This window comes from Nyctereutes procyonoides, unplaced genomic scaffold (assembly GCF_905146905.1).
Source record: "Nyctereutes procyonoides isolate TBG_1078 unplaced genomic scaffold, NYPRO_anot_genome, whole genome shotgun sequence".
Classification (NCBI taxonomy): Eukaryota; Metazoa; Chordata; class Mammalia; order Carnivora; family Canidae; genus Nyctereutes; species Nyctereutes procyonoides.
The window spans coordinates 7,513,465-7,537,384 of record NW_026575044.1 but is presented as its reverse complement, the minus strand read 5'-3'; the positions used below and the strand labels follow the sequence as shown (position 1 = coordinate 7,537,384).

General features: G+C 37.8%; 1 protein-coding gene across 1 annotated transcript in view; it reads left to right on the top strand.

The window, feature by feature from the left end:
• AKT3 (AKT serine/threonine kinase 3) overlaps positions 1-23,920 on the top strand; it is a 309,710-nt gene that overhangs the window by 197,662 nt on the left and 88,128 nt on the right. Inside the window, exons 7-8 of the mRNA XM_055323992.1 lie at positions 15,982-16,047; positions 17,411-17,479. Of these exons, the coding sequence (XP_055179967.1) occupies positions 15,982-16,047; positions 17,411-17,479 (135 nt within the window). The remainder of the gene's footprint in view (positions 1-15,981; positions 16,048-17,410; positions 17,480-23,920) is intronic.

The window sequence follows — 23,920 nt, the reverse complement described above, 5'->3', positions numbered from 1 at the left end:
TTCAGCCTTCCTCGTGTTCAGTATGAGCACACCTCTGAAGGCATGGACTCCATGAAGGGCTCCTGCATGTCTTTATCTTTTCTCATTTTAGATAACAGATGTTACAATTTCCCATTCCAATTCTTTATCAGACTCTTAGATACCCTGTCCATTTGATGTGCTACCTCTTTGCCTGTTATTGGTTGCTATGGGCTATAAAGGATGTTTCTTGGTCTGATGACCACCAAGGTCCAAACTGGTATGTTATATTCTGTTCTAGTCTTTTTATAGTATTTTGAATTTTTATCTACCACTGAGTATGCAAAGCTCAGTCCAGAATAAGTTTCTGTCCCTGTCAGGTCCCATATATAGCCTTGGGGAATGCTGGTGGGGACCGCTATAGTGCACTTGCCATCTGCCGCCTAGGCATCTACTCTCTCTCTCTCTCTGGCAGACTAGATAGTTCTTACTGATATTTTGTGTCTCAGGGGGTGCAGAGGAATATGTTGATGGTCAACCTAACTCTGCATTGCCACAGCTCTCCTATATCTACTCATTTTATGAACTCGGGTGGCCACCTCAAGCATAGGAGGATGTCCACTTGCTGGTTCCAATCACCTGCTGATCTCGGAAGACGGTACTTCTATAGCATCAACTTGCCCTACTTTGATGAACCTCTTAAATTCCCATTATGATTTCCGTAGTACTGTGCCTTCTTGGTAGTCCATCCCTCCAGTAGTCTAGCTCTGCACTGCCCATCACACTGACCACAAGGCCAGGGAGATGGCCACTGCCCATGCATCATCACCTGCTTTGTCATTTTTCCTTTTCCCTAACAAAGTTCTGGCCACATTTTTTTTTAAGGATTTTATTTATTTATTCATGAGAAACAGAGAGGCAGAGACATAGGCAGAGGGAGAAGCAGGCTCCCTATTGGGAGCCCGATGCAAGACTCGATCCCAGGACCCTGGGATCATGCCCTGAGCCAAAGGCAGACACTCAACCACTGAGTCACCCAGGCATCCCATTTTGGCCACATTTTAGCAAGTCAGAGTTGTTCTAAAAAGTTTTACTACCTTTTTTTTTTTCCCAACTTTGAGGTATAATTGACCGATGCAAATGTATTTAAAAGTATACAACATGATTATTTGGAATCATGGAGTGATTACCAAGATTCAGATGGTTAAAATATCAGAACATCATCGTTGACCTTTCATGTGTGTGCGATGAGAATTCCTAAGATCTACTCTGAACAGCTTTCAAGTATAACATATGGTGGTATTAACTAGAGTCACCATGCTGCACATTAGATCCTCAGAACTTACTTTTCTTGTAACTGAACATTTGTGCCCTATGCCTTATACCTCCCCATTTTCCCCTCTCCAGCCCCTGGCCATACAATCACTCTCTCCTTTGTTTCTATAAAATCAACTTTTTTCAGCTTTTTTTTTTTTAAGACTCCAAATGTAAGTGAAGCCATACTGTATTCGATTTTCTCTGTCTGGCTTATTTCACTTGGCATTATGCTCTCCAGTTTCATCCATGCTGTCAAAAATGCCAGAATTTCCTTCTTTTTTATGGCTGAATAATACTCTATTGTGTATATATACCAAAGTGTCTTCAAGGACATTTAGGTTGTTTCCGTATCTTAGCTATTGTGAAAACACTACAATGAACATGGGAGTATAGATGTCTCTTTGACATCCTGAATTCATTTCCTTCAAATATATATAAGGATAGGATTGTTGGATCATATGGTGGTTCAATTAATATTTTGAAGAATCACCATACTGTTTTCCTCAGTGGCTACATCAATTTACATTCCCACCCACAATGTGTAAGGCTTTCCTTTTCTCCACTTTCTTGCCAATATTTGTTCTTTTTTTGATAGTAGCCATTCTAACAGGTATGAAGGACATCTCATTGTGGTTTTGATGTGCATTTCCCAGATGATTAGTGATACTGAGTACCTTTTCATATACCTGTTGGCGATTTGTTTGTCTTTTTTGGAAAAATGTTTGTCTTCTGCCGCCTCCCCTTTTTTTTTAAGATGTTATTTATTTATTCATGAGAGACACAGAGAGAGAGAGAGGCAGAGACACAGGCAGCGGGAGAAGCAGGCTCCATGCAGGGAGCCTGACATGGGAGCCTGACTCGATCCCGGGTCTGCAGGATCAGGCCCTGGGCTGAAGGCAACGCTAAACCGCTGAACCACCCGGGCTGCCCCCCTTTTTAATCAGATTATTTGCTTTCTTGCTATTGAGTTATATGAATTCTTTATATTTTTGGAAATGAGCCCCTTATCAAATACATCGCTTGCAAAGTAATTTTCTCTTGTTCTGTACCTTTTCAATTTATTGATGGTTTTGTGCAGAAGCATTTTAGCCTGATGTAGCCTCACTTATTTATTTTACCTTTTGTTGCCTTTGGTTTTTGTGTCTACACAAAAATCGTTGGCAAGACCAACGTCAAGGAATTTTTCCTTATGTTTTCTTCTAAGAACTTTACATTTTCAGGTCTCACAGTTAAGTTTTTAACGTATTGAGTTAATTTTTGTGAGTAATGTAAGATAGAAGTCCAGTTTCACTGTTTTAAACCATATTGTCTTGCTTACTGTATGGTTTCTCTTATTATAGCTTTGGAATATAGCTTTCGGAATATAGTTTGAAATACAGAAGTGTTTTGCCTCCAGCTTTGTTCTTTTTTTTAGATTGCTTTGACTTTTGGGGTTTTCTTTGGCTACACACCAATTTTAGTGTAGTTTTTTCTTCTGAAGTGAAAAAGGCCATTGGAATTTTGATAGGGATTGCATTGAATCTGTATGTATCACTGACATTTTCACAATGTTAATGTTTCCAACCCAAAAACATGGGGCATATTTCCATTTGTCTGTGTTCTTCAGTTTCTTTCAGCAATTCCAGTAGTTTTTAGTGCATAGGTCTTTCACCCCCTTGGTTAAATCTATTCCAAAGTATTTTATTCTTTTTGATGCAGTTGGAAATAGGATTGCTTTCTTCATTTCTCATTCAGGTATTTTATTGTCAGTATATAGAAGTGCAACGGATTTTTGTGTGTTGGTTTGGTATCCTGTAACTTTACTGAATTCATGTATTAGTTCTAACAGTTTTTTGCTGGAGTCTTTACATTTATGTAAGATCATATCATCTGCAAAAGATAATTTTACTTTTTCTTTTTTCATTTGTATGTCTTTCTCTCTCTCTGTCTCTCTCTCTTGTTTTCTCTTCCTAATTGCTGTGGCTAGTAACTCCAGTATTGTGCTGAGTAAAAGTGCTAATAGTGGGCATCCCTCTTGTTCCTGATGTTAGAGGAAAGGCTTTTAACTTCTCACCACTGCGTATGATATTAACTGTGGGCTTGTCATACATGGCCTTTGTTATGTTGAGGTACAATTCCTTCTATACCTAGTTTATTGAGAGTTTTTATCATGAAAGAGTGTTTATTTTTGTCAAATATGTTTTGGGATCTATGGAAATAATCATGTGCTTTTTATCCTTTAATCTGTTAATGTGGTATATCACTTACTGAATTGTGTTGAATCATCTTTGCATCTTAGGGATAAATCCCATGTGATCATGGTATATGATCCTTTTAATGTGCTCTTGCATTAGGTTTGTTGGTTCTTTGTTGAGGGTTTTTGCTTCTAAATTCATCAGAAATGTTGGCCTATTATTTTCTTTCCTTGTAAGGTGTTTTTGTCTGACTTGGGTATGAGAAATATTAGCCTTGTAAAACAAATTTGAACCTGTTCCTTTCTCTTCAATTTTTGAAGAGTTTGAGGAAGATTGATATTCTTTAAATGTTAGAATTCACCCATGAAACCATCTGCTTTTGAGCTTTTATTTCTAGGGAGATTTTTGATTACTAATTTAAACTCTTGCTCTTTATTATTCTGTTCAGATTTTCTGTAACTTCAAATTGTATGTTTCTAGGATTTATCCATTTCTTCTGAGTTACCTAAAATTTTGGTGGTAATTGTTTACGGTGGTCTCTTAGGATTCTTGTATTTTTGTAGTATCAGTTGTAATGTGTTCTCTTTCACTTGTAATTTTATTAATTTGAATCTTTTTTTTTAAATCTTTGTATCACTAAAGATTTGTCAATTTTATTGAACCAATTCTTTTGTTGTTTTTCCATTGTATTTCTAGTCTCTATTGCATTTATTTCTTTTCTAATCTTAATTATTTCTTTCCTTCTACTAACTTAGAGTGTTCTTTTTTTAGTTCCTTAAGGTGTAAATTCAGGTTATTTGAGGTCTTTCTTTATTCTTAATGTAAGAAACTTCCTTTTTATGACTGTAAACTTCTCACTTAGAACTGCTTTTGCTTGTTCCATAAGTTTTGGTATGTTGTATTTCTATTTTATTTGTCTCAAGATTTTTAAAATTTCCCTCCTGATTTTTTCTTTGAACCATTGCTTATTCCACAGTATTTTAATTTCCATATATATGTGAAATTTCCAGCTTTCCCCCTGTAATTCATTTTTAGTTTCATACTGTATTGGTTGGAAAAGATACTTGATATGGATTAAACTTCTTAAATTTATTAAGAGTTGTGACCTAATTTTTTTTAAGATTTTTTATTTATTTATTCATGAGACACACACACACAGAAAGAGAGAGAGAGAGAAAGAGAGAGAGAGAGAGAGGCAGAGATACAAGTAGAAGGAGAAGCAGGCCCCATGCAGGTAGCCTGATATGGAACTCGATCCAGGTCTTCCAGGGTCACGCCCTGAGCCAAAGGCAGGCGCTAAACTGCTGAGCCACCCAGGCTGCCCTGTGACCTAATATTTGATTTACTTGAGAAGAATGTATATTATTATTGGATAGAATGTTTTGTTTCTGTTAGCTCCATTTGGCTAACGTGTAGTTTAAGTACATTAGTTCCTTACTGATTTTCTATCGGGGTGATGTGATGATGAAAGTGGCATATTTGAGTTCCCTACTACTGTGATATTGCTGTCTGTTTTAATCTGCAGATTTGTTAACTATTATATATATTTACAATTGTTATAGTCTCTTGGTGAGCAGACCCTTATGTCATCATATAAAGACTTTCTTTGCCTCTCATTATAGCTTTTGACTTAGTTTCTTTTGTCTGAGATAAGTATAGTTACTTACCCCTGCTCGTTTCACCTGCAACATCTTTTTTCATCTTTTCACTTTCAGCCTATGAGTGTTCTTAAAGCTTAAGTATCTTTTGGGCAGCATATAGTTGGATCTTGTTTTTTTTTTTTTTTTTTTAAATTTACTTAGCCATTCTCTTTTAATTGGAGAATTTAAACCATTTGCATTTAAAATAGTAATAAAGACTTGCCATTATTATTTTGTTTATTTCTTTCTAATTGTTTTGTAGTTCCTTTGTTCTTTCTGCTTCTCTTGCTCTTTTATGAATTATTTTTTTTGTAGTGGTATACTCTGATTCTATTTTTATTTGTGAATCTATTGTAAGCTTTTGCTTTATGATTACCAGGATGTTCATAGTACATCTTACTGTAATAAGTCTTATTTCAAGCTGCTAACAGCTTCAGTTGATTGAGAATATTCTACACATTTACTTGTTCCCCCCAACATTTTCTGTTATTATTTTTTTTACATTTTCTGTTATTGATGTCCATATTTACTTGTGTGTGATGTTGTAGCAAAATACTGTAGCTATTGTTATTTTTTTATTGTTATTATTTTTAACACATTTGTCCTTAAGCCTGTATACTGGAGGTCAAAGTGATTTACACGTTACTATTTCAACAATATAGAATTTGACTATATTTTTACCTTTTCTAGTAAATTCTATTCTTTTATATGTTTTCATGTTCCTGCTTAGCATCTTTTATTTCAGCTTGAAGAACTTCACTTAGCATTTCATGTAAGGCAGGTCTGGTTGTGATAAATTCTCTCACCTGTTGTTTTTCTGGGAAAGTCTTTATTTCTCCTTCATTTTTGAGGGACCACATTGCTGGGTAAAATATTCCTAGTGGGCACTTTTTTCTTTCATCATGTAGAATATATCATCTTACTGTCTCTTGGCTTGCAAGGTTTTGCTGAAAAATTCACTGACAGCCTTGTTGGGCTTTCCTTGTATTTGATGAATATATTTTTTCTTGCTGCTTTCAAAATTCTCTGTGTCTTTGATTTTTGAGGGCTTGATCTCAATAGAGATCTCTTTTCGTAGAATCTCCTTTGGTATCTTTGAGCTTTGTGTACCTGAATGGTCATATCTCTCCCCAGATTTGGGACATTTTCAGTTGTTATTTCTTTAATAAGAAATATTTCTTTGTTATTTCTTTAAATAAATTTCCTATTCCTTCCTCCCTCTTTGTCTTCTCCTGCTGGGACTTTCACATGTGAATATTGTTTCACTTGGTGGTATCCCATAAATCATATAGGCTTTCTTCACTCTGTTTCATTCTCACATCTTTTTTTCCCTCTAACTGCATAATGTCAAGAGGTCTCTATCTTCAAGTTTGTACATTCTTTCTTTTACTTGACTGAGCTTGATTTGAAGCCCTCTGATGCATTTTTTCATTTTGTTCCCTGTTTTTTCCAGCTCTAGATTTCGGGTTTGGTTCTTTTATCTGATTTCTATATTTTTGTTGAAGTTTTGTTCATGTATTGTCTTTCTGAGTTCTATTGAATTATTACTGTGTGTTTCCTTGAGTCTTGGTGAACTTCTTTAATTATTTTCAATTCTTAGGTAACTCTCAAGTCCATTTCTTTGGTGTCAGTTACTAGAAAATTACTGTGTACCTTTGAAGAAGTCTTGTTTCCTTCCCTTTTTGTGTTTCTAATGTCTTTGTGTTGATATCTGAGCATATGAAGGAGTGGTCATCTCTTCTAGCCTTTCTGAACTGACTTCTTTAGAGAGAGACTTTTGCCTGAAGGTGACTGTAAGCACACCAGCTGGCTGTGGCCTAGTGCCTGGTTCCTGGGAGGGTACAGAAGACTGGTCCCCATGCAGCTCTGTCAGCTGAGACCAACATCAGTGAAGACTGGGGGTGGTCAGGGTCTTCTATGGCTAAGCCTGTAGAGATTCTGTGGATGGCAGTGGTGTCTAGGGCTACTCAAGTCCTCAGAGATGAAGTTTGCTGGGGTTCTCCTGTTCTTTTTTTGCCTGTAAAAGGAAGTTCTAGCTGGGGGAATCCCTTTTGGTACCAGATGTGATGTGCTGACAGTGTCCGCAGAGCTGGTGTCATGGGATCTGGTACACACAGAGCTACCATGGCACCTGAGCCCTGGAGCACCAAGTGTATTTGGGGGGGTGCTGGTATCTGAGATGCAGGTATATGCAGGTTTCCTCTGGAACTGGGACCTGGGTCTCTGGGGATCACCACAGTGTTCAGGACTTGGGGTGGAGACAGATGCACCAGTGGCAGGATAACAGTGCAGTGGTGCCTTAGGACCCAGTGGCAGTGTACAGAGCATTCACAGCACCAGTCCAGTTATGTTTGGTCAAAGCCCCTGCTTGGGACACCAAAGGTAGGGTGCAGAGCCACAGCAATGTGGCCCTGGTGATTGTAGGTCAGAGCCCCAAATTAGGATCTGGATAACTCAGCCCCAGTTATGAATGGTCAGACCTACAACTTGAGACCCAACGTTGGGTACAGAACATTATTGGCACAGCCCCATTTATGGCAAATAAAAGCTGCAACTGGGTGCTGGAGGCAGGCTGGGGTGGGCAGCAGCAGCACAGTCCTGGTTATAGCAAGTTAGAGTCCTAGTTTTGAACATAGGAGGATGCAGAGCAGTGGCAGCAGTAGTGTGACCCTTATAGGGTAGGTCAGATCCCTGACTTAGGATTCAGTGGTAAGGCTTAGAGCAACTGCAGCTTGGCCCTGTGGATGGCCAAGTTTTGTGGCATCCTGATCCCAGAGAGTGGGCCCAGCAGCAACTTGGGTCCCCAGGGGTGGGTTTCACTACAATGACATTCTAGTCCCAGGGAGGAGATGCAGTGGTGGGAACTTTGGGCAGCGCTGTCAGCTGAGTTCAATGTTAGTGAAGACTGTGGGCAGCCTTGGTAGCCAAGGATGCAAACATATGTGGTGGTGATAAAGCTTGCTGGGTTCTCTTGCTCTAATTTTCCCATAAAATTCTACTGAGCAGATCCCTCTTGGTGCCTGGCTGCTCTGGATTTGAGGATGGAGTGCTGCAAAATGTTTACTATGCTTTCCTATTAGCCATCCTTGTTTGTTTGTTCAGCTTTATAAGAATTCTGTTGCTTTATTGTTTTCTGCTGACTTCACTGTAGTCCAGAAGTTTTCCAAATCTATACTCATCAGTCTGTATTTGTTCATTGTGTTTTTGTTTTTTGTTTTTGTTTTGGTTTTGTGGGGGAGCCTAGCACTGGGCCTCCAGCCCTCTGTCTTGCTGATGTCACCCCTAATAAATCCCATAGCTGATGCTGTGTCCGTTGTCCTTAAGACCCACCTCAGGCTAACTATTTTGTTAGGACCACAGGATTCAGAAAAGCTGATGTACTGTATGGTTCATTATACCCAAGAGATACAGACTGAAATCAGCGAAGGGAAAGGCACATGGGACAGAGTCCAGGAGAAACCAAGTCTAAGCTTCCAGGTGTTCTATCCCAATGGTCTCGCATGGCCATGCTTCATCCTCCCAGCATCAGTGTGTAACAGCATGTACAGAATGTTGTCCAACCTAGGAAGCTCACCAAAGCCTTGACGTCCAGGATTTTTGTGGAGGTCAGTCACATAGGCAAGCAGCACTGCTTGACTTCCCTTAGCTGCTCAGATTCTAGCCATTCCGAGCAAAATCAGGAGTGTAGCCCTCACCATTCTTAGAGTTGTTTGTATAAACTATCCAGTCAGACTGGTACTGTGTGGTCCAAGATCTCTGATAAAAACAACTATCATACAGAATATTGAAAGGGGTCAGAGTTTATTTCCCAGGAGCTGGCCAAGTGTCAGTCCTGAAGATTGGCCATTCTTATGAATGCAGAGTCTAGCAGCCCAAGCCTGCTCCATCAATCCTTTTCCTGCACACTTGCCCACTAAAATATAAACCCAGTGGTTTGGCTTGACCACTAATATCTCTGTGTCCTTGGATCTTCAGTTATTGCTGGTAGACCTTAAACAGAACTTCTTAACATCATCTGCCAGCTTCTCTGATCCACTCTTTGAGATTCTCTTGAACCTCTTTATTAAACATTGTGCTAGTGATTGTGGTTTACAGTGGGAGACAGATAATGAATGGATTTGGTTTGATCTGCTGTATCTTTATCTGCTCATTGTGCTCTTGGAGGAATTAGTTCATTCATTTTTGTTCTGGTTGCTTCTTGGAATTTATGAAGCTTGTCATTCTTCAGTAACATATGCTAATATGCTAAAGAATCATTATTTATTGATTCATTCACTCATTCTTTCAATAAATATAAATTGAGCCCCAAATTATTTAACATGCATGCTCTAGACACTGGGACTTTGTGAATGAATAAACTTGACCAAACTCCACCTCTCCCATTGGAAATAACACTCTAGTCTGAAGATGGACAATAAATACACATTAAATGAGTAAATCACACTGTATGTAAGAAGCTAATACATACTAATGGAGAACAATAAAATAGGGCAGGGAAATGAGGAGTGATGTTTGTGGGTTTTGCAGTTTTAAATAGAGTAATCACAGAAGGCCTCACCATTACGGTAAAATTTCAGTGAGCATTTGACGGGGTTGAGGAAGCAAGCCCTTGAGGTATTTTGGAGGAGAGAGTTGCTGCAGACGGAGGGCTTCACAGTTGAAAAGGCCCCGAACAAGCAGCATAAGTAATATGTTCTCAGACTAAGCTAGGAGTCTACCGTGGCTTGCATGGGTAAGAAGAGGATAGGATTGTGTAGGTACTTGCCACTGTCATAAGAATATTAGGTTTTACTTTAGATAAGTAGGAAGCCACTGGAAATTTTTAAGTAGTGTAACATCATCTGGTTTTCATTTTAAGAGCATCTCTTCTGTTGTAGAGTTGAAAATAGACGGTGGGTAGGAAGCAGGGAGTTTGCTAGGAGTTAATTGCAATAATCTCGATAAATGATACTCGTGGCATGCATCAGGGTAGTATCAATAGAGGTGGAAAGACACATTCAGATCCTGGTTGTAATTTGATGCCGAGCCAACAGATTCCTGACAGGTTGAATGTAGGGTGTGAGAGAAAGGGGTTGAGGATCAGTACCTGGTTTTGGCCTGAGCAACTGCAAGGATGGTATTGCCATTCTCAGCAATGGAGATTTTTATTTGCTTTGTTTTGTTTTGTGAGAGAAACAAAGCTTTTTGATGGCAGATTAGAAATTAGGTTTGTCTTTTTGTGGGTTTTTTAATATATTTCATTTATTTATTTTGAGGGAGAGAGAGCATGAGCAGGGGAGGGGCAGAGGGAGAAGCAGACTCCCTGCTGAGCAGGGAGCCTGATGCAGGGTGGATCCCAGGCCCTCAAGATCATGACCTGAGCAAAAGGCAGATGCTTAACGACTGAGCCACCCAGGTACCCCTAGAATTTAGGTTTTGGATGCCAAATATGATGTTTCTGTTACACATCCAAGTTTAAGTCCTCTACTAGACATCGATGGCAAACAGGCGTTTTGGGGGGTGAAGGATCTGTTTGGAAGTCCATCACCATAGAGACTGTTTGGAATCATAGTGAAGGCAAGACATCTGAGGACTGAGTTCTGGGAGGATACTCCTAGAATAAGGATTCAGAGATAAGGAAGCAGTAAAAGTTTGAGAAAATGGAACTACTGATGAGGGAAGTAAGAGATTGTGATGTTCTAGAAACCAAGAGAAGGGATCCCTGGATGGCTCAGTGGTTTGGCGCCTGCCTTCGGCCCAGGGAGTGATCCTGGAGTCCCAGGATCGAGTCCCACATCGGGCTACCTGCATGGAGCCTGCTTCTCCCTCCGCCTCTATCTCTGCCTCTCGCTCTCTGTGTTTCTCATGAATAAATAAATAAAGATCTTTAAAAAAAAAAAAAGAAAGAAAAAGAAAGAAACCAAGAGAAGAGGTCTTCAGGAGGGATGCGTCATCAAACGTATCAAATGTTATTAATGACTAATACTCTGCAAAGAAAGTAGATCACATTTTGAAAGTATGTGGGAGCAAAATTGAGATAAAGAGAGAAACTTAATGAAAAGCTCCTAGACTTGAAAGTGACAGACCTGGGCCTCTGTCCCAGCTCAGTAGCTTGACAGGTGTAAGTAGCAGACATATCAGGCATGGTAGTAGCCCTGGGAATGTTTTAAGAGCACTATAATAAGGACTGGAAGAGTGACGTGTAAAGAATCCTCTGAAGATTCAGCTGAGATTGAAGAGGGAATTGTAATGGTTCTAGTCAGTATGTTTATGTGATTTCTTACCCCTTTAGATGTGGGATAGAAAGGTGAGAAGGTAGAGACTGGTTTATTCCAATATTGGGAATTCAAAGGGGTAGAAGGAAAGAATGCAGTGCAAATAGGGGGCAGGATAAACAAGCAGCATACTGTACAATTTAAGAAATACTAGGTCCCCAAATGATTATATCATTATCAAAGTCAGAGGAGCCCACGTAGCCCTCCATCCAAGCAATATTTGGAACAAGAGGATCAAGAACAAAGTATCAAATGACTATCCTTGAGAAAGATAATGTAGTGTTCATAGACAACCAAGGACAACTGTGCTTTCATTCTCTGCATCAAAGTGAAAAAAATCATAAAGAAAAGAGAAATAGTAGTTAAGGAACAGTGAGAAGACAGTGTGGTGCCTGGAGAGTGGGAGAGCAGGACAGGGCTGATCTGGGCAGTGCCCTAGTTTTGAAAAGAGGAAGTTAGGACCCCAAATTTAGAGGTTAAAATGTGTTACGTCTTTGCTATGGGGAAAAAAATGTATAGATTGCTAACCTATGGTGTCAAGACAGAAGTACATAACATGAGAGTGCCCATGGTTTAGTTGAGAGTAAGTGAAATGGAGCACAGACCTCTCTGCCCTATTCTGGTTATTTCCCACCTGCCCCCTCCCCTTCTGGGTCTTTGTTATTGCTCTGATGGAGCGAGGAAGGAAGTGCTTTGAACTTGCCATATCTTGATTTCAACTGGCTTCTGATAGAGTAGGTCATTAAAGTCTTGCATTCAAGTTGGAGAAAATACTGTGAACAGAGTGATTGTGCCCAGTTAAGGAGATACTGAGCATTTGAATGGGAGACAGTGGTGTGGAGCAGAAGTGACCCTAACATGGGCCTTAAATGTGGAATCAGTACTGACTCTTTCACTGCAGCCTGAACAGGTTAATTTCTCGGCACCTCAGTTTCTTTATGCAGAATGGGAATAAGAAAGCCTACCTTGCTGAATTGGTATAGGGGTGAAAGGACCTGAATCCCTTGTCACTGACCAGCGGGTTAGAGATCTCTTCGTTCAGTTCTCTGCCATGTCCTACTCCTGACCCCTCATGAAATACCCAATAACTGCTTGACAGTATGGGGCAGGAGGAGGCAAATGAAGGCAGAATTTTAGACCATCTGCAGTAGAAGGGAGTGGTAAATTGGAGATGATTGGGAAAATAAATATGAGAAGAACTTTTCTCTGCCTCATGTCCTCAAGAAATAAAATCCTATTCCTATGAGAGAAATTAGATTTAAAATTCATTAGTTACTATTTTGCCGTGGGTGAATATACATGAAACTGATTTTCAGAAGCTTTTTCATTAAAACATTAGACTTCTATTGCACACTCAAGCATTTTTAGCCCCCTTCATTTATAGTCCTGATCAACGAGTGGATTTTTTGAAAGGCATCACATTGTTTTAGCCACTAAGTTTTATCACTGTTATTTTTAACTTTTTGTTTTGACATATTGCTTTTAACTGTAATTAAAAATTATTGGCATCTGTGTTTACTTTTTAGCTGATGCATACCTTATCTTCATAGCAGAAACTAATTAGTATGTGAAGTATAGTACTATTAAATCTGCATTAAGGGGGAAGAATTCTAATCTGATCATATGTAAAATATGGTAAAAAATACATTTTAATATTTGAAAGTTATGTACATGGTATTAATTCTGTTCACATTCTTATGATAAATATTGGTTTAGCATTTGTTGCCATATATCTTGCCTTGGCTGCTTCCCTGTGGTTAGGCAGATTGCAGAATTTAGGAAAAAACTAATCTTCTATCCTGAAACTTACAAAGTGATTTATAAAAATAACTATTGTATGTGGTAGGCTTATTTTAAAAAATAGAATGGGGGCACCTGGTGGCTTAGTCGGTTAAGTGGTTAAGCTTTGAACTCTTGATTTTGGCTCAGGTCGAGATCTCAGGGACATGGGATTGAACACCCATCCTGTAAGACTCTGTACTTAGCGAAGTCTGCTTCTCCCTCTCTCCCCCGCCCCACTCACTCACACTCTCTCTCTGACTCAAATAAGTAAATAAATCCTTAAAAATAAAAAACAGAATGAACTACCCTCTGGAAATATTTTCTGAAGTATTAGAATATCTTTTCTGGTTTCAGATGGGTTTCACACTTACCTTTCTGTAGTCTTTTCCTGGCTGGCTGCTTCCAGCCACTTAGCGTTCTCAAGCATAACCTGCAGAAATGTTATCTCTTCTGTGAATCTTCTTCTGACTGCCTGCAAAGAGATGTTTCTTTTGAGTCACGCTCGTGGTAGAGGCAGGTAACTTTTGAATTATGACTGTTAGTTTTATATCTCAAAAAGATTTCAAAATGGTCCCCCTTTTTTCCTGCTCCTACTGATACCACAGTAGTCTAACCCATCCTGGTTTCTCTCTTGGACTCCTTGTTGTTTCTGCTTGATCCTTGCTATTTTTGTTGTCCTTCTACTCAGAGGAGCCTGCGTAAACTTTTAAAAATAGAAATTAGATTATGTCACACCCTTGCCTCCCACATCATCACATTACCCACCCTATATAGTCTTTCAATAATGTTAGTTTTCTTTCATTATGCCATTTATGATCATAGATTCCCCCATTTTTTCTTAATATCAGTCATCAGAATTAGTAATTTATTTGAAGTTGGATATTTACCCATCTGTTATGTCTTCTCCACTAGCCTGTGACTCCATGAGCAGAGAGATTATGTCTTTTTTTTTTTTTAAGATTTTATTTATTTATTCATGATAGTTAACACAGAGAGAGAGAGGCAGAGACATAGGCAGAGGGAGAAGCAGGCTCCATGCAGGGAGCCCGACATGGGATTCGATCCTAGGTCTCCAGGATCTCGCCCTGGGCCAAAGGCAGGCGCCAAACCGCTGCGCCACCCAGGGATCCCCTTTTTTTTTTTTTTTTTTTTTTTACCACTTTATACCCTCACTGTCATTAGCATTTAAGTGCCCATCAAGGGTTTTGGTTTTTAATGAATTTGGTTGTGTTTGTCACAAAGTAGCCACTTGTGTAATGCTTCCGTATGTATTTCATGTTCATTACAAGATGCTCCTAAACTGCAGTAGCCCTGGCTCCATTTTTTCCCCCTTAGCATTGATCACCATCTGTGTAGGGAGACAGAAAGTTCCCTGAGGGCAGAGATCCTTGTTTGTTTGTTTGTTTGTTTGTTTGTTTTTTTGTTCAGGGCCGTATTTGCACCCAGTAGGTTTGGTTGCATATTTGTGGAAGGAATGGGTGATTGATTTAATGGAGTCATACACTCCTGACATCTGGAATTTATTCCTGTGATAAACAGTTCAGTTCAACAAACATTTATTGTCTATTGTGTGCTAACCACGATGCTAGGCACTGTGGGTGTTAGAAATCAGTAAGTCATGCTCTCATTTCTGCTTCTGATTTAGTTTGCATTAAGATGTGTGCTGTTCTAATTAGTTTAGAAACTGTAGTATGATGTGACTGATAGAGGCTTTTGAATTGTTTGAGCACTTAAGCCTAATTTTTATTAAACAGATAATTCAGGAGTGGTTTCATACCCATGCTTTGTTTCACTTTGTTCAGATGAAGCTGGTCCTGCCCTCTTGGAATGGCTTCCGGGGCTTAGCATTTTTGATCAATCTATTTCTCATTTATCTTCTAGGTCTGATTAAGGTCAGATGATAAATATAATGCAGTGACCCAATGTTTTGCTCTCCACATCTTACTTATAATTTAATTGTGATTTGCTGACGGTGTGGAGACATTAATCCAGCAAGAGCCTTGTTTAGGCTCTTGCTGGAGGCAGAGACCAGAGAGACCAGCTGTATTAATTTCAGCAGTGTCTTCCTTTCCTTTCTTCTTTAAGATGCTGTTATTTTTGAAATATGAAACATTTTTCCAGTTTTCCATATGTTGAAGAAAATCTCTCCTAGTTCATTTTTGATGTCAAGATGAGATTTATGTACAAGATTGGGGAAATATACTTATTTTTGGTTTGAAATAAACCCAGATTTTTAAAATTGTCACCTAAGTAGGTTGTAACTTTTTTTTTAAGAAGCCTGTTAAAAAGCCACAAACAAAAATATACCAATTTTATGTTCTGTTGGTATTTGTAAAATGTATAGTTGATAATTAAATCTTATCTGTATATTCTGTGTTCCTATCTTCAGGAACTGATTTTTTCTTTTAAGTAGGAGACTTAGAAATTCTATGTTCTTTACTGAAATACATCCTTTATATCCTCCTGAATAAAATATACTACAAACATGGGAATATTAACTACTCCATGCCTGAATGTTAGCTGCTAAGGCATTGCCTCAAAGGAGGAAGGTTCACTATTCAATCACCTGTGTCCCTGATAACTATTTGGTGATTTTTATTTGATTATCAAATATAATCAATATACTTGATTATAATATAATATTATATATATTATATTATAATATAATATTATACTTGATATAATATTATCAATATACTTTGATTAACTATGAGTGTATATGCGTTTATTACACCTCACAGCCATCTCATTTTTTTGTCTCTGGGTTTAACCTCTTCTGGTCTTAGAGAAATAGTGAATATTTTCTATTGCTGGTGCTTAGTCCATATATTAAAGGTTTACCTTTTTCTTTTGTAGGATGAAGTGGCACATACTCTAACGGAAAGCAGAGTGTTAAAGAACACTCGACACCCCTTTTTAACAGTAAGTGACTGAGGCCAGGTGCACTCACCTGACCTTTACGTTCAAGGGAGGGCAGGTGTACTCACCTGATACTTACATTCACAAGAGTGTTATTGCAAAACTAAGCCATGAAAAATCTCATTTGTCTACGTATGCCATTTTCTTTGTAGAGAGACTCTAGGTCGTATTTCTTTCGAATGATTGCAGTGTATGGCTGAAGTTTACAATATGTGTGTGTTTGTGATCCTCCTCTTACATGGCCATTACTTTTCTGAAACTTTTTCCCCCATGAATGTCACTGCCTTAAAAAACAAAAAACCATAGAGCAAATATACAGAGACCACTGAGAAAATGGTAGACTTAAAAGAAATTCTTAGTATCAAATGTAAGGATTTTGTATTTCCTCTGCTTAATGGCTTCTGATACATATTTCAATGATCAAGCAGCATTGTCTCCAGATATGAAAGGCAGAAAATCTTTACTGAATATTTTTCATAGAAATTGAAACCTCCCATAGGTAGAGAGTACTTGAAGAAACACAGGAATCCTGAATACAAAAATTAAAGATAGGATAAGTCATGATATGTTTTCTTGACTGGACAAAGTATAAACAGTGACTTACATGCATATTACTTGTTTTGAAAGAAACTAATTTTTTTAGGCCTGTACTTAGATTGCTTATAATAGAGACACAATTTGTTCTGGTTCTAAAGAAGTATATTAAGATGAAAAATAACTCGTAGAAAAGAAAGAGGAAAAAGAAGTAACAGGTAGATGTTCCAAAGGAGGAGCCTTTTAGAGATTTAGGATTATGTAGTAGGAGTTTTTTCAGAAGAATAGTTACATACCTAGGCTTACTTTGTTACATTGCTGTCAGTCTGTTGTCCAGTGTATTAAGATAGCTCTAAAGTTTTGATATCTTTATAACTTATACAGTTAAATGAAACAGCTTTGTTGAATTCACTCAAGTTCTGCACCCAGTATGCAAAAAGCAGTGTTGAAACTGTATTAGGAGCAGGAGCATAGCTACTCCAGCTGTATTCCTTAGACTTCCTCACTTGAAGATCCTGAGGGTGGGGACCTCAGGAACTAATACAGTTGCAAATAGCACAATATATTGACAGGTGCTCATCACAATTACTAAGTGTATTTTTACTTAAAATTTTAATTTTAACTTTTTCCCTAACAATAGCCACTGCTGATCTAAACAAAATTTGTTTTGTGTTCTTCCAAACTCTTCAACACTTTTAAGGAGTTAAATAGACTCCTCAGGACAAGAACAATTCATTTCATCCCTGGAGCTTACTGTTTCTAAGTATTCTATTTTGGTATCATTATAAGAATTCTGGATTATAATGTAACATTTTTTCTTTTTCATTTCAAGTCCTTGAAATATTCCTTCCAGACAAAAGACCGTTTGTGTTTTGTGATGGAATATGTTAATGGGGGAGAGGTGAGTCAAGAAGTAAATACGCCACTTGAATATGCATGGTAGTATTGTCATCATTTCTTTAATTATTGATGATATAAGTTATAATGTAACAGGTCTCTTCTTCCTGGCAAGAATTTGTGTAGCTCCATCTACCACTGGGTAGATGGGAGCTGAATCATTTATAATGAAACATAATGATCACTAATTTTTTATGACTGCTTTTACATATTGGAAAGCATAATTATATTTTTTCCCTATGTTTTTTAAATGTAAAATACTTTATCACAAATGTGCTTTTGGAAATCGTGTTATTTAACTTTGAAACCTGGAAATACAGGATTTATGATGCTTTGCAAAGTTCTTTTCAAGTGTTTGTGAAATTGGTAAAAGATTTAGCCCATTTTAAACTCACTTGAGCAATGGTCCATAGGCACGTCATGGCTAGTTCTCTCTTCTTTTATATAGTAGTTAGAGTAACTTTGACTATATTTAAGAGATTTGAAAGGTTTTTGTAGCTTAGAAGAGAAATACAGTCAGTGTAGTGGTACATCTCACCTCTTTGTTCCCTGTCCTTTCTCCTCCCCATTTTGGATTGTGAGGGAAATTTATAATTTACTGGCACACTTAACTGGAAATATTTCACATTGTGGGTTTTCTGAAATAAATATAATTATTAAGTAGGGGATTGATTGTATGTCACAGACTTTAAAATAGTCTTATTTTTCAAAAATAAGTGGATTAAATATCTCCTATGGAATATTTTCTCCTGTAGAATTATATGACTTGTAGGAATTAATTGCAAAAATGCATTCATTCATTTGATAATCACATTTTAAATTCCAAGGCAGTGTGGGTTTATCAGAATGTGCTAAGACATGATCCTTTCTATGAAGGAGTTTGTAATTTACATTGTAAGTGTACTATAAATTAGAACATGTATAGTGAAAGACCTAAGTGTTCATAAATTCATATTAGAAAATACGTTATGAAAATAAAAAAAAGAAGATGCTTTGTGGGTGATTTGGCATTAAGGGTAGACCTTTGATTCTTACTGAGATCTCAGTAGGGGAACTGACTTGAGATTCTTCAGGCAGAGAGAGGATCACGTTAACAGAATCACCAGGGTGAGCACAGGACTGGAGGCACTTGAGTGGTTGGAGGAGAATAATCCAGGCATTGGACTCAGAGGTGTCTGAGAAAATACAGAGAAGGTGAACATCATAGAATGGCACAGGATTGGTCCATCTTCATGACCAGTGAATTGGGTATGGGTAGAAAGAGAGAAGGATCAAAAGTGGCTTTGGGTTAGAATTGGGGATAACAAATACAGTGTACTTAAACAGAGAATATGTTGAGGGTAAGATTATAAATGTGGTGGTTTTCCCTAAGGTTCCTAGGAAATGTGTATGTGGAAAGAATGTGAGAATATCAGAGAGAGTAACTGGGGAGTCAGAACTGTGGGTACAGATTAGGAAGCCATTTTTTTATAGGGATTATAATTTATGTTATGAAGGTGTATATTTCCCATTTTATGGGGAATTAAGTGGTTGAATCCTATACATTAGTATCTATCGACGTAAAAAGTGCTCATTATTTTTGGAGCCAGCAATTTCACTTCCAGGAATTTATTCTACAGATGTATTCAGAGATACACCACAGAATGATATGTGGATAAATAGATTCATTACAGCATTTGTAGAACCTTAGATAAGCATTCCGTAAAGAGACTGCTTAAATTAATTGTGTTGTATCCACACAGTGGAATACTTTATATCCATTAAAAAGAATGAAGGTAGCCCAATGTGGGCTAATAGGGAATGACTTCTAAGATACATTCTGAAGTGAAAGAGACAAGATGGAGAGGATAAAGCATGCCACCATTGTAATAGTTAAAAGAAACTAGGACCATGTGCGTGTGATACATGTTTCTGTGTATGCGTTGACTGTCTCTGCAGGTATGCACTGAGCATTAGTGTGTACCTTTGGGAAGATAAGCCAAATGGCTGGGGACAGTGTGAGAAAGACAACTTTTTAAATTGTGTGTTCTTGAGCAGTTTGTGTATTTTGTACCACAGATATATATTATATATTTAAAAAATGAAGGAAGGAAGTTAGATGGACCAATGTGGACGGATGGATAGATACATGACCAGGGAAGACCATAATATCAGGAAAATGATAAATTACAAACAAAAACTTGGAGAAATACTCTTAAATTATAGAAATAGTCTTACACAGTGTCATACATTTACACCTGTTAATAACAATTATCACTTTGTTTTAAAATTACCTATTTACTTGTGTATCCTTCCTGCTAGACTCTGTGTGCTCCTTAAGGGCTTTTTTGCTGGTGTAACCCCAGCACCTTACACACTACCTGGCAAAGTTGGAACTAGACAAATAATTTATTGGGTTGTTTGAGTGAATAAATTAAGTGAATGGATGAATAAATTCTCTCTGGAGCAAGGATCAACAGGGATGTTTAAACTGGAAACTGCTGACAAGTAGGAAGAAAAATAGAAAGTAATGTACTACATAGTTTATTTTGGGAAAAAACTTGAAAATGTTTTTTTCAGGAGGGAGTATCTTTGAGTGTCTTTATAAAATAGGCATTTTTTGAGGCTTTGTGCAAGTCACTCTAGTAGGTAATATGGGATATAAAATCTGAATTAAACCTGGATCTTCCCCTCAAAGAGTTTATAGGCAGGTGGGGGAGATAAGTTACAAAGCCCACACTAAGTGTAAAGTGATAATTATTGCTTATATCAGAACTACAGATGAAGAAACACAGGACTTCACAGGAGGGAAGAGGGTCTGTGTGGTGGAAAGCCTCCTGGGGGGGCCCGCTGCACCCACACTCTCGTTCTAAACCTAGAGTACTTCTGAGATTAATTAAATGGTAATTGTTGAAAAAATTTTACACACAAAAGCAGATTTTCCAGACTAGCCAGATGGTTTTCTTTAGCACTGAAACTCCTACATTATTTCTCTCTTTTTTCAGAATTTGTTTTGAGAATGTGTCATAGATAAAGACTAAATTATTTAATGGATTGCAGCAGGTAAACTGATTCTGTATGTGGTCTGTAATTTTCAAGTGCTTGGATCATAATCACAGCATTGCCATATATATATATGTATATGTATATAAGTAATATGTATATTAGTAAAAATGAAAGTTTTATATAATTTCCCAATTTTTCTTTCTTTTAAAAAATTATCAGATACAGGGATCCCTGGGTGGCGCAGCGGTTTGGCGCCTGCCTTTGGCCCGGGGCGCGATCCTGGAGACCCGGGATCAAATCCCACGTCGGGCTCCCGGTGCATGGAGCCTGCTTCTCCCTCTGCCTGTGTCTCTGCCTCTCTCTCTCTCTCTCTCTCTCTCTCTCTCTCTGTGACTATCATAAGTAAATAAAAAAAAAAATTAAAAAAAATTATCAGATACACTTTTTAGTTATCAGATACACTTTTAAATACAGTTTAGATGTACTTTTAAATGTACTTTATGAATACTAACAGTTATTTAGTTCTTGAAACTTAATGTGATTATTTCTGTTCTTAAATGTATCATTTCTGCAAAGGAAATCTATGTTCACTATATTTTTCTTGTGACTTACTTGATTTTGATTTTGCTTTAGGTTCATTGTGACATTTATTCTGCCCAGGGATGCTTCCTAGAAATTTAGAAAACTCCATTGCTATAGAAAAAATTCACTAAAATGATACTTATGTTTGGAAATAAGGTTGAAATAGAGGTAAAGTAAGGGAAGCCATAAGCTCACACAGACAGTCCATAAGTTACCCTGTGGGGAAACTCTGGGTGGCATCTAAGAACTGTGGGTAGGAGATGCCCGGCCTGTTGAAAAAGAAGCTCTGGGAGTGCCTAGGTGGCTCAGTCACTTAAATTTCCAACTCTGGATTTCGGTTCAAGTCATGATATTGCAGTGTGGGATCGAGCCCTGTGTGTTGGGCTCTATGTTCAGCGGAGAGTCTGCTTGTCCTTCTCCCTGTGTTCCTCCTCTCTCTCTCTGTCTCTCAAATAAATAAATAAAATGTTTTCTTAAAAAAAGAAAGAAAGAAGGAAAGAAAATGAAGCTCTGGTAAAATGTTGCTCACCAAAAGGGCAGCATCCTCAAATCTCTTTATATCCAACCACTGCCCTGAGGTGGGCTTATTCAGTGGGCCTATTGAAGTAATTATATCTAGCCCAATTTTTACTTAATTCATGCTTGTTTTGATTTTTAATTAGCAATAGTCTCCTTTTAGCCTGTGTTCTGGAATGTTTATCATGAAATATACATAAAACAGACTACAAGACTGCATGGAATGTAGCATGCTCATGGCCATGCTTTTTATTGTTCCTGTGTTTGCCAGTGTTGCTTAAAGCACTAAATAATCTTGATGGAAGTGGGTTGAGAGAGGATATTGGTGTAAAAAATTGATAAATAGATAGATACAGTTAGAAAGGAATGGAGAAAGGAAAGAAGGAAATGGTGATTCTGCCGTTCTTCTCAATAACTGTGTTCACAGTCACCTTAAGATGAGAAATAAATTTGCTATTTTACGCTATGTCAGTTTCTACTTGCCACCCACTGAGTTTCATGGAACATAAACTCTGATGTTTAAAAATACATAGTTTTCATAAATCATTGTCATTAAGCGCATTGTAACTACAGATATCCGTCTAAAGAAACTGTGGTATTTCAGCGCTGGAGGAAGAATTGCTGGGCTTAACTATATTGAGACAATATGTTGGGTCTGCAGTGTAATACCTTCCTCAGGAATTTTCAAGAATGATTTTGATTATACTTGATAATTTATGTATGAACTTTAGAACCTATTCCATTATAATCCATTTGCCTATTAAATATTTAATGAGTAAGTACCATCGACTGGACCTCAGCAGATGCAGAAATAAGGAAAACCTAGTACTCTCTTTTAAAAGATAACTATCTAATTGAGGTTATAGACAAGAGAATATGCATGTACTTTATAGTGTCATTATTGCTATAATAACACTGCTTGTTGTGGGATACAGAGAATGGGCACTGGAATCAATCCAAAAAGGAAGAGAGAAGAGAAAGGGGGAAGATGCCAGGTAGGAAATGAAACACTTCCTCAAGTGATTGCTAAGCTAAGACTTTAGTTTAACTATAAGTTTGATCACTATGAATGAAAAGGAGCACATTTCTGTACAGAGGAAACAAAATATGTGGAATGTGCAGGAATATGCCAATCCTCCCCCACCTGCCCAGCTATATAATACAGTGTATTGGTGACGCATAAAGTCCTGCAGAAGAAAGCCAGAAGATTCTGAACAAATAGCATCGTATTAGGATAGATTTTCTCTCCCAAGTAATTTAGATTTTATCCTGAAGACGGTGGAGCATCATGGAAGGATTTCTGTAAGAAAATCTTTCAGAAAGAATATTTTGTAGCAATATGAAACTTGGATTGAAGAAGACAGAATTGGAAACCAGGAAAATACTTGAGAGGATACTGTATTTAGGTTTTTAGTAATCCATTTATAAACTTATAGGGTCATTAACTGAAGCAATATTAGAAGGAATAAAATTCTAATCATGTTTAGGTACTAGAATTTCCAGGATTGATTGATTTTTAAAGATTTACTTATTTATTTTAGAGAGAAGAGATAGTGTGCATGTTGAGGGGTGGTAGAGTGGTGGGCAGAGGGAGAAGAGAGAGAATCCCAAGCAAACTCTGTGCTGAGCATGGAGCCCAACATGGGGCTTGATCCCACAACCCATGAGATCATGACGTGAGCTAAAACCAAGTCAGATGCTCAAGTGACTGAGCCACCAAGTGCCTCTAGAATTTCCAGGATTTAATGACTAAATGGAAAGAGAAAAATGTCACAGTTTCCTATTTACTGCTTGGGGGTAATTGTGTGGATACTGGACTGTTCAAAAAATCAGGAAACACAGGATTAAGAATGAATTCTAGTGTGATTATCTTATATTTGAGGTACCTAGTGGGGCTAACAGGGAGGTAGAGTTAGGTCAGATATACAAATAGGCTTCATCAGGAGTGCTAAAACCAAAGAAAGGAAGAAATGTCCAATGTGAGAAAAGTATGTAAAGTTAGAACATTAGTGGCCAATAATGGTGCCTGGAAATACCAACAGTAGGGTTGTTGGTGTTGAAAGAAGCCTAAGGAGCTTCTTGGCAAAAGGACCCAGGCAAGAGAAGCCTGTGAAGCTGAGTGTGGTATATTAAGTATTACTTTGTAGAGTGAATCCTGCAAGATAACAATTGAAAAAAGTGCTTTGGATTTGACAAATACTAGCTCCTAATCAGAAGCATGGAGTTTTCCTTTTTCTTGGGTTGATGCAAGGTGTGAACCTTGGCAATAGAATGGAATGTACAACACTTGGTTTGGATCTCAAGGTTTGACAATGAATTCAGGGCAGCCTTGGATAAACAGTCATCTAGCATCTGAAGAACA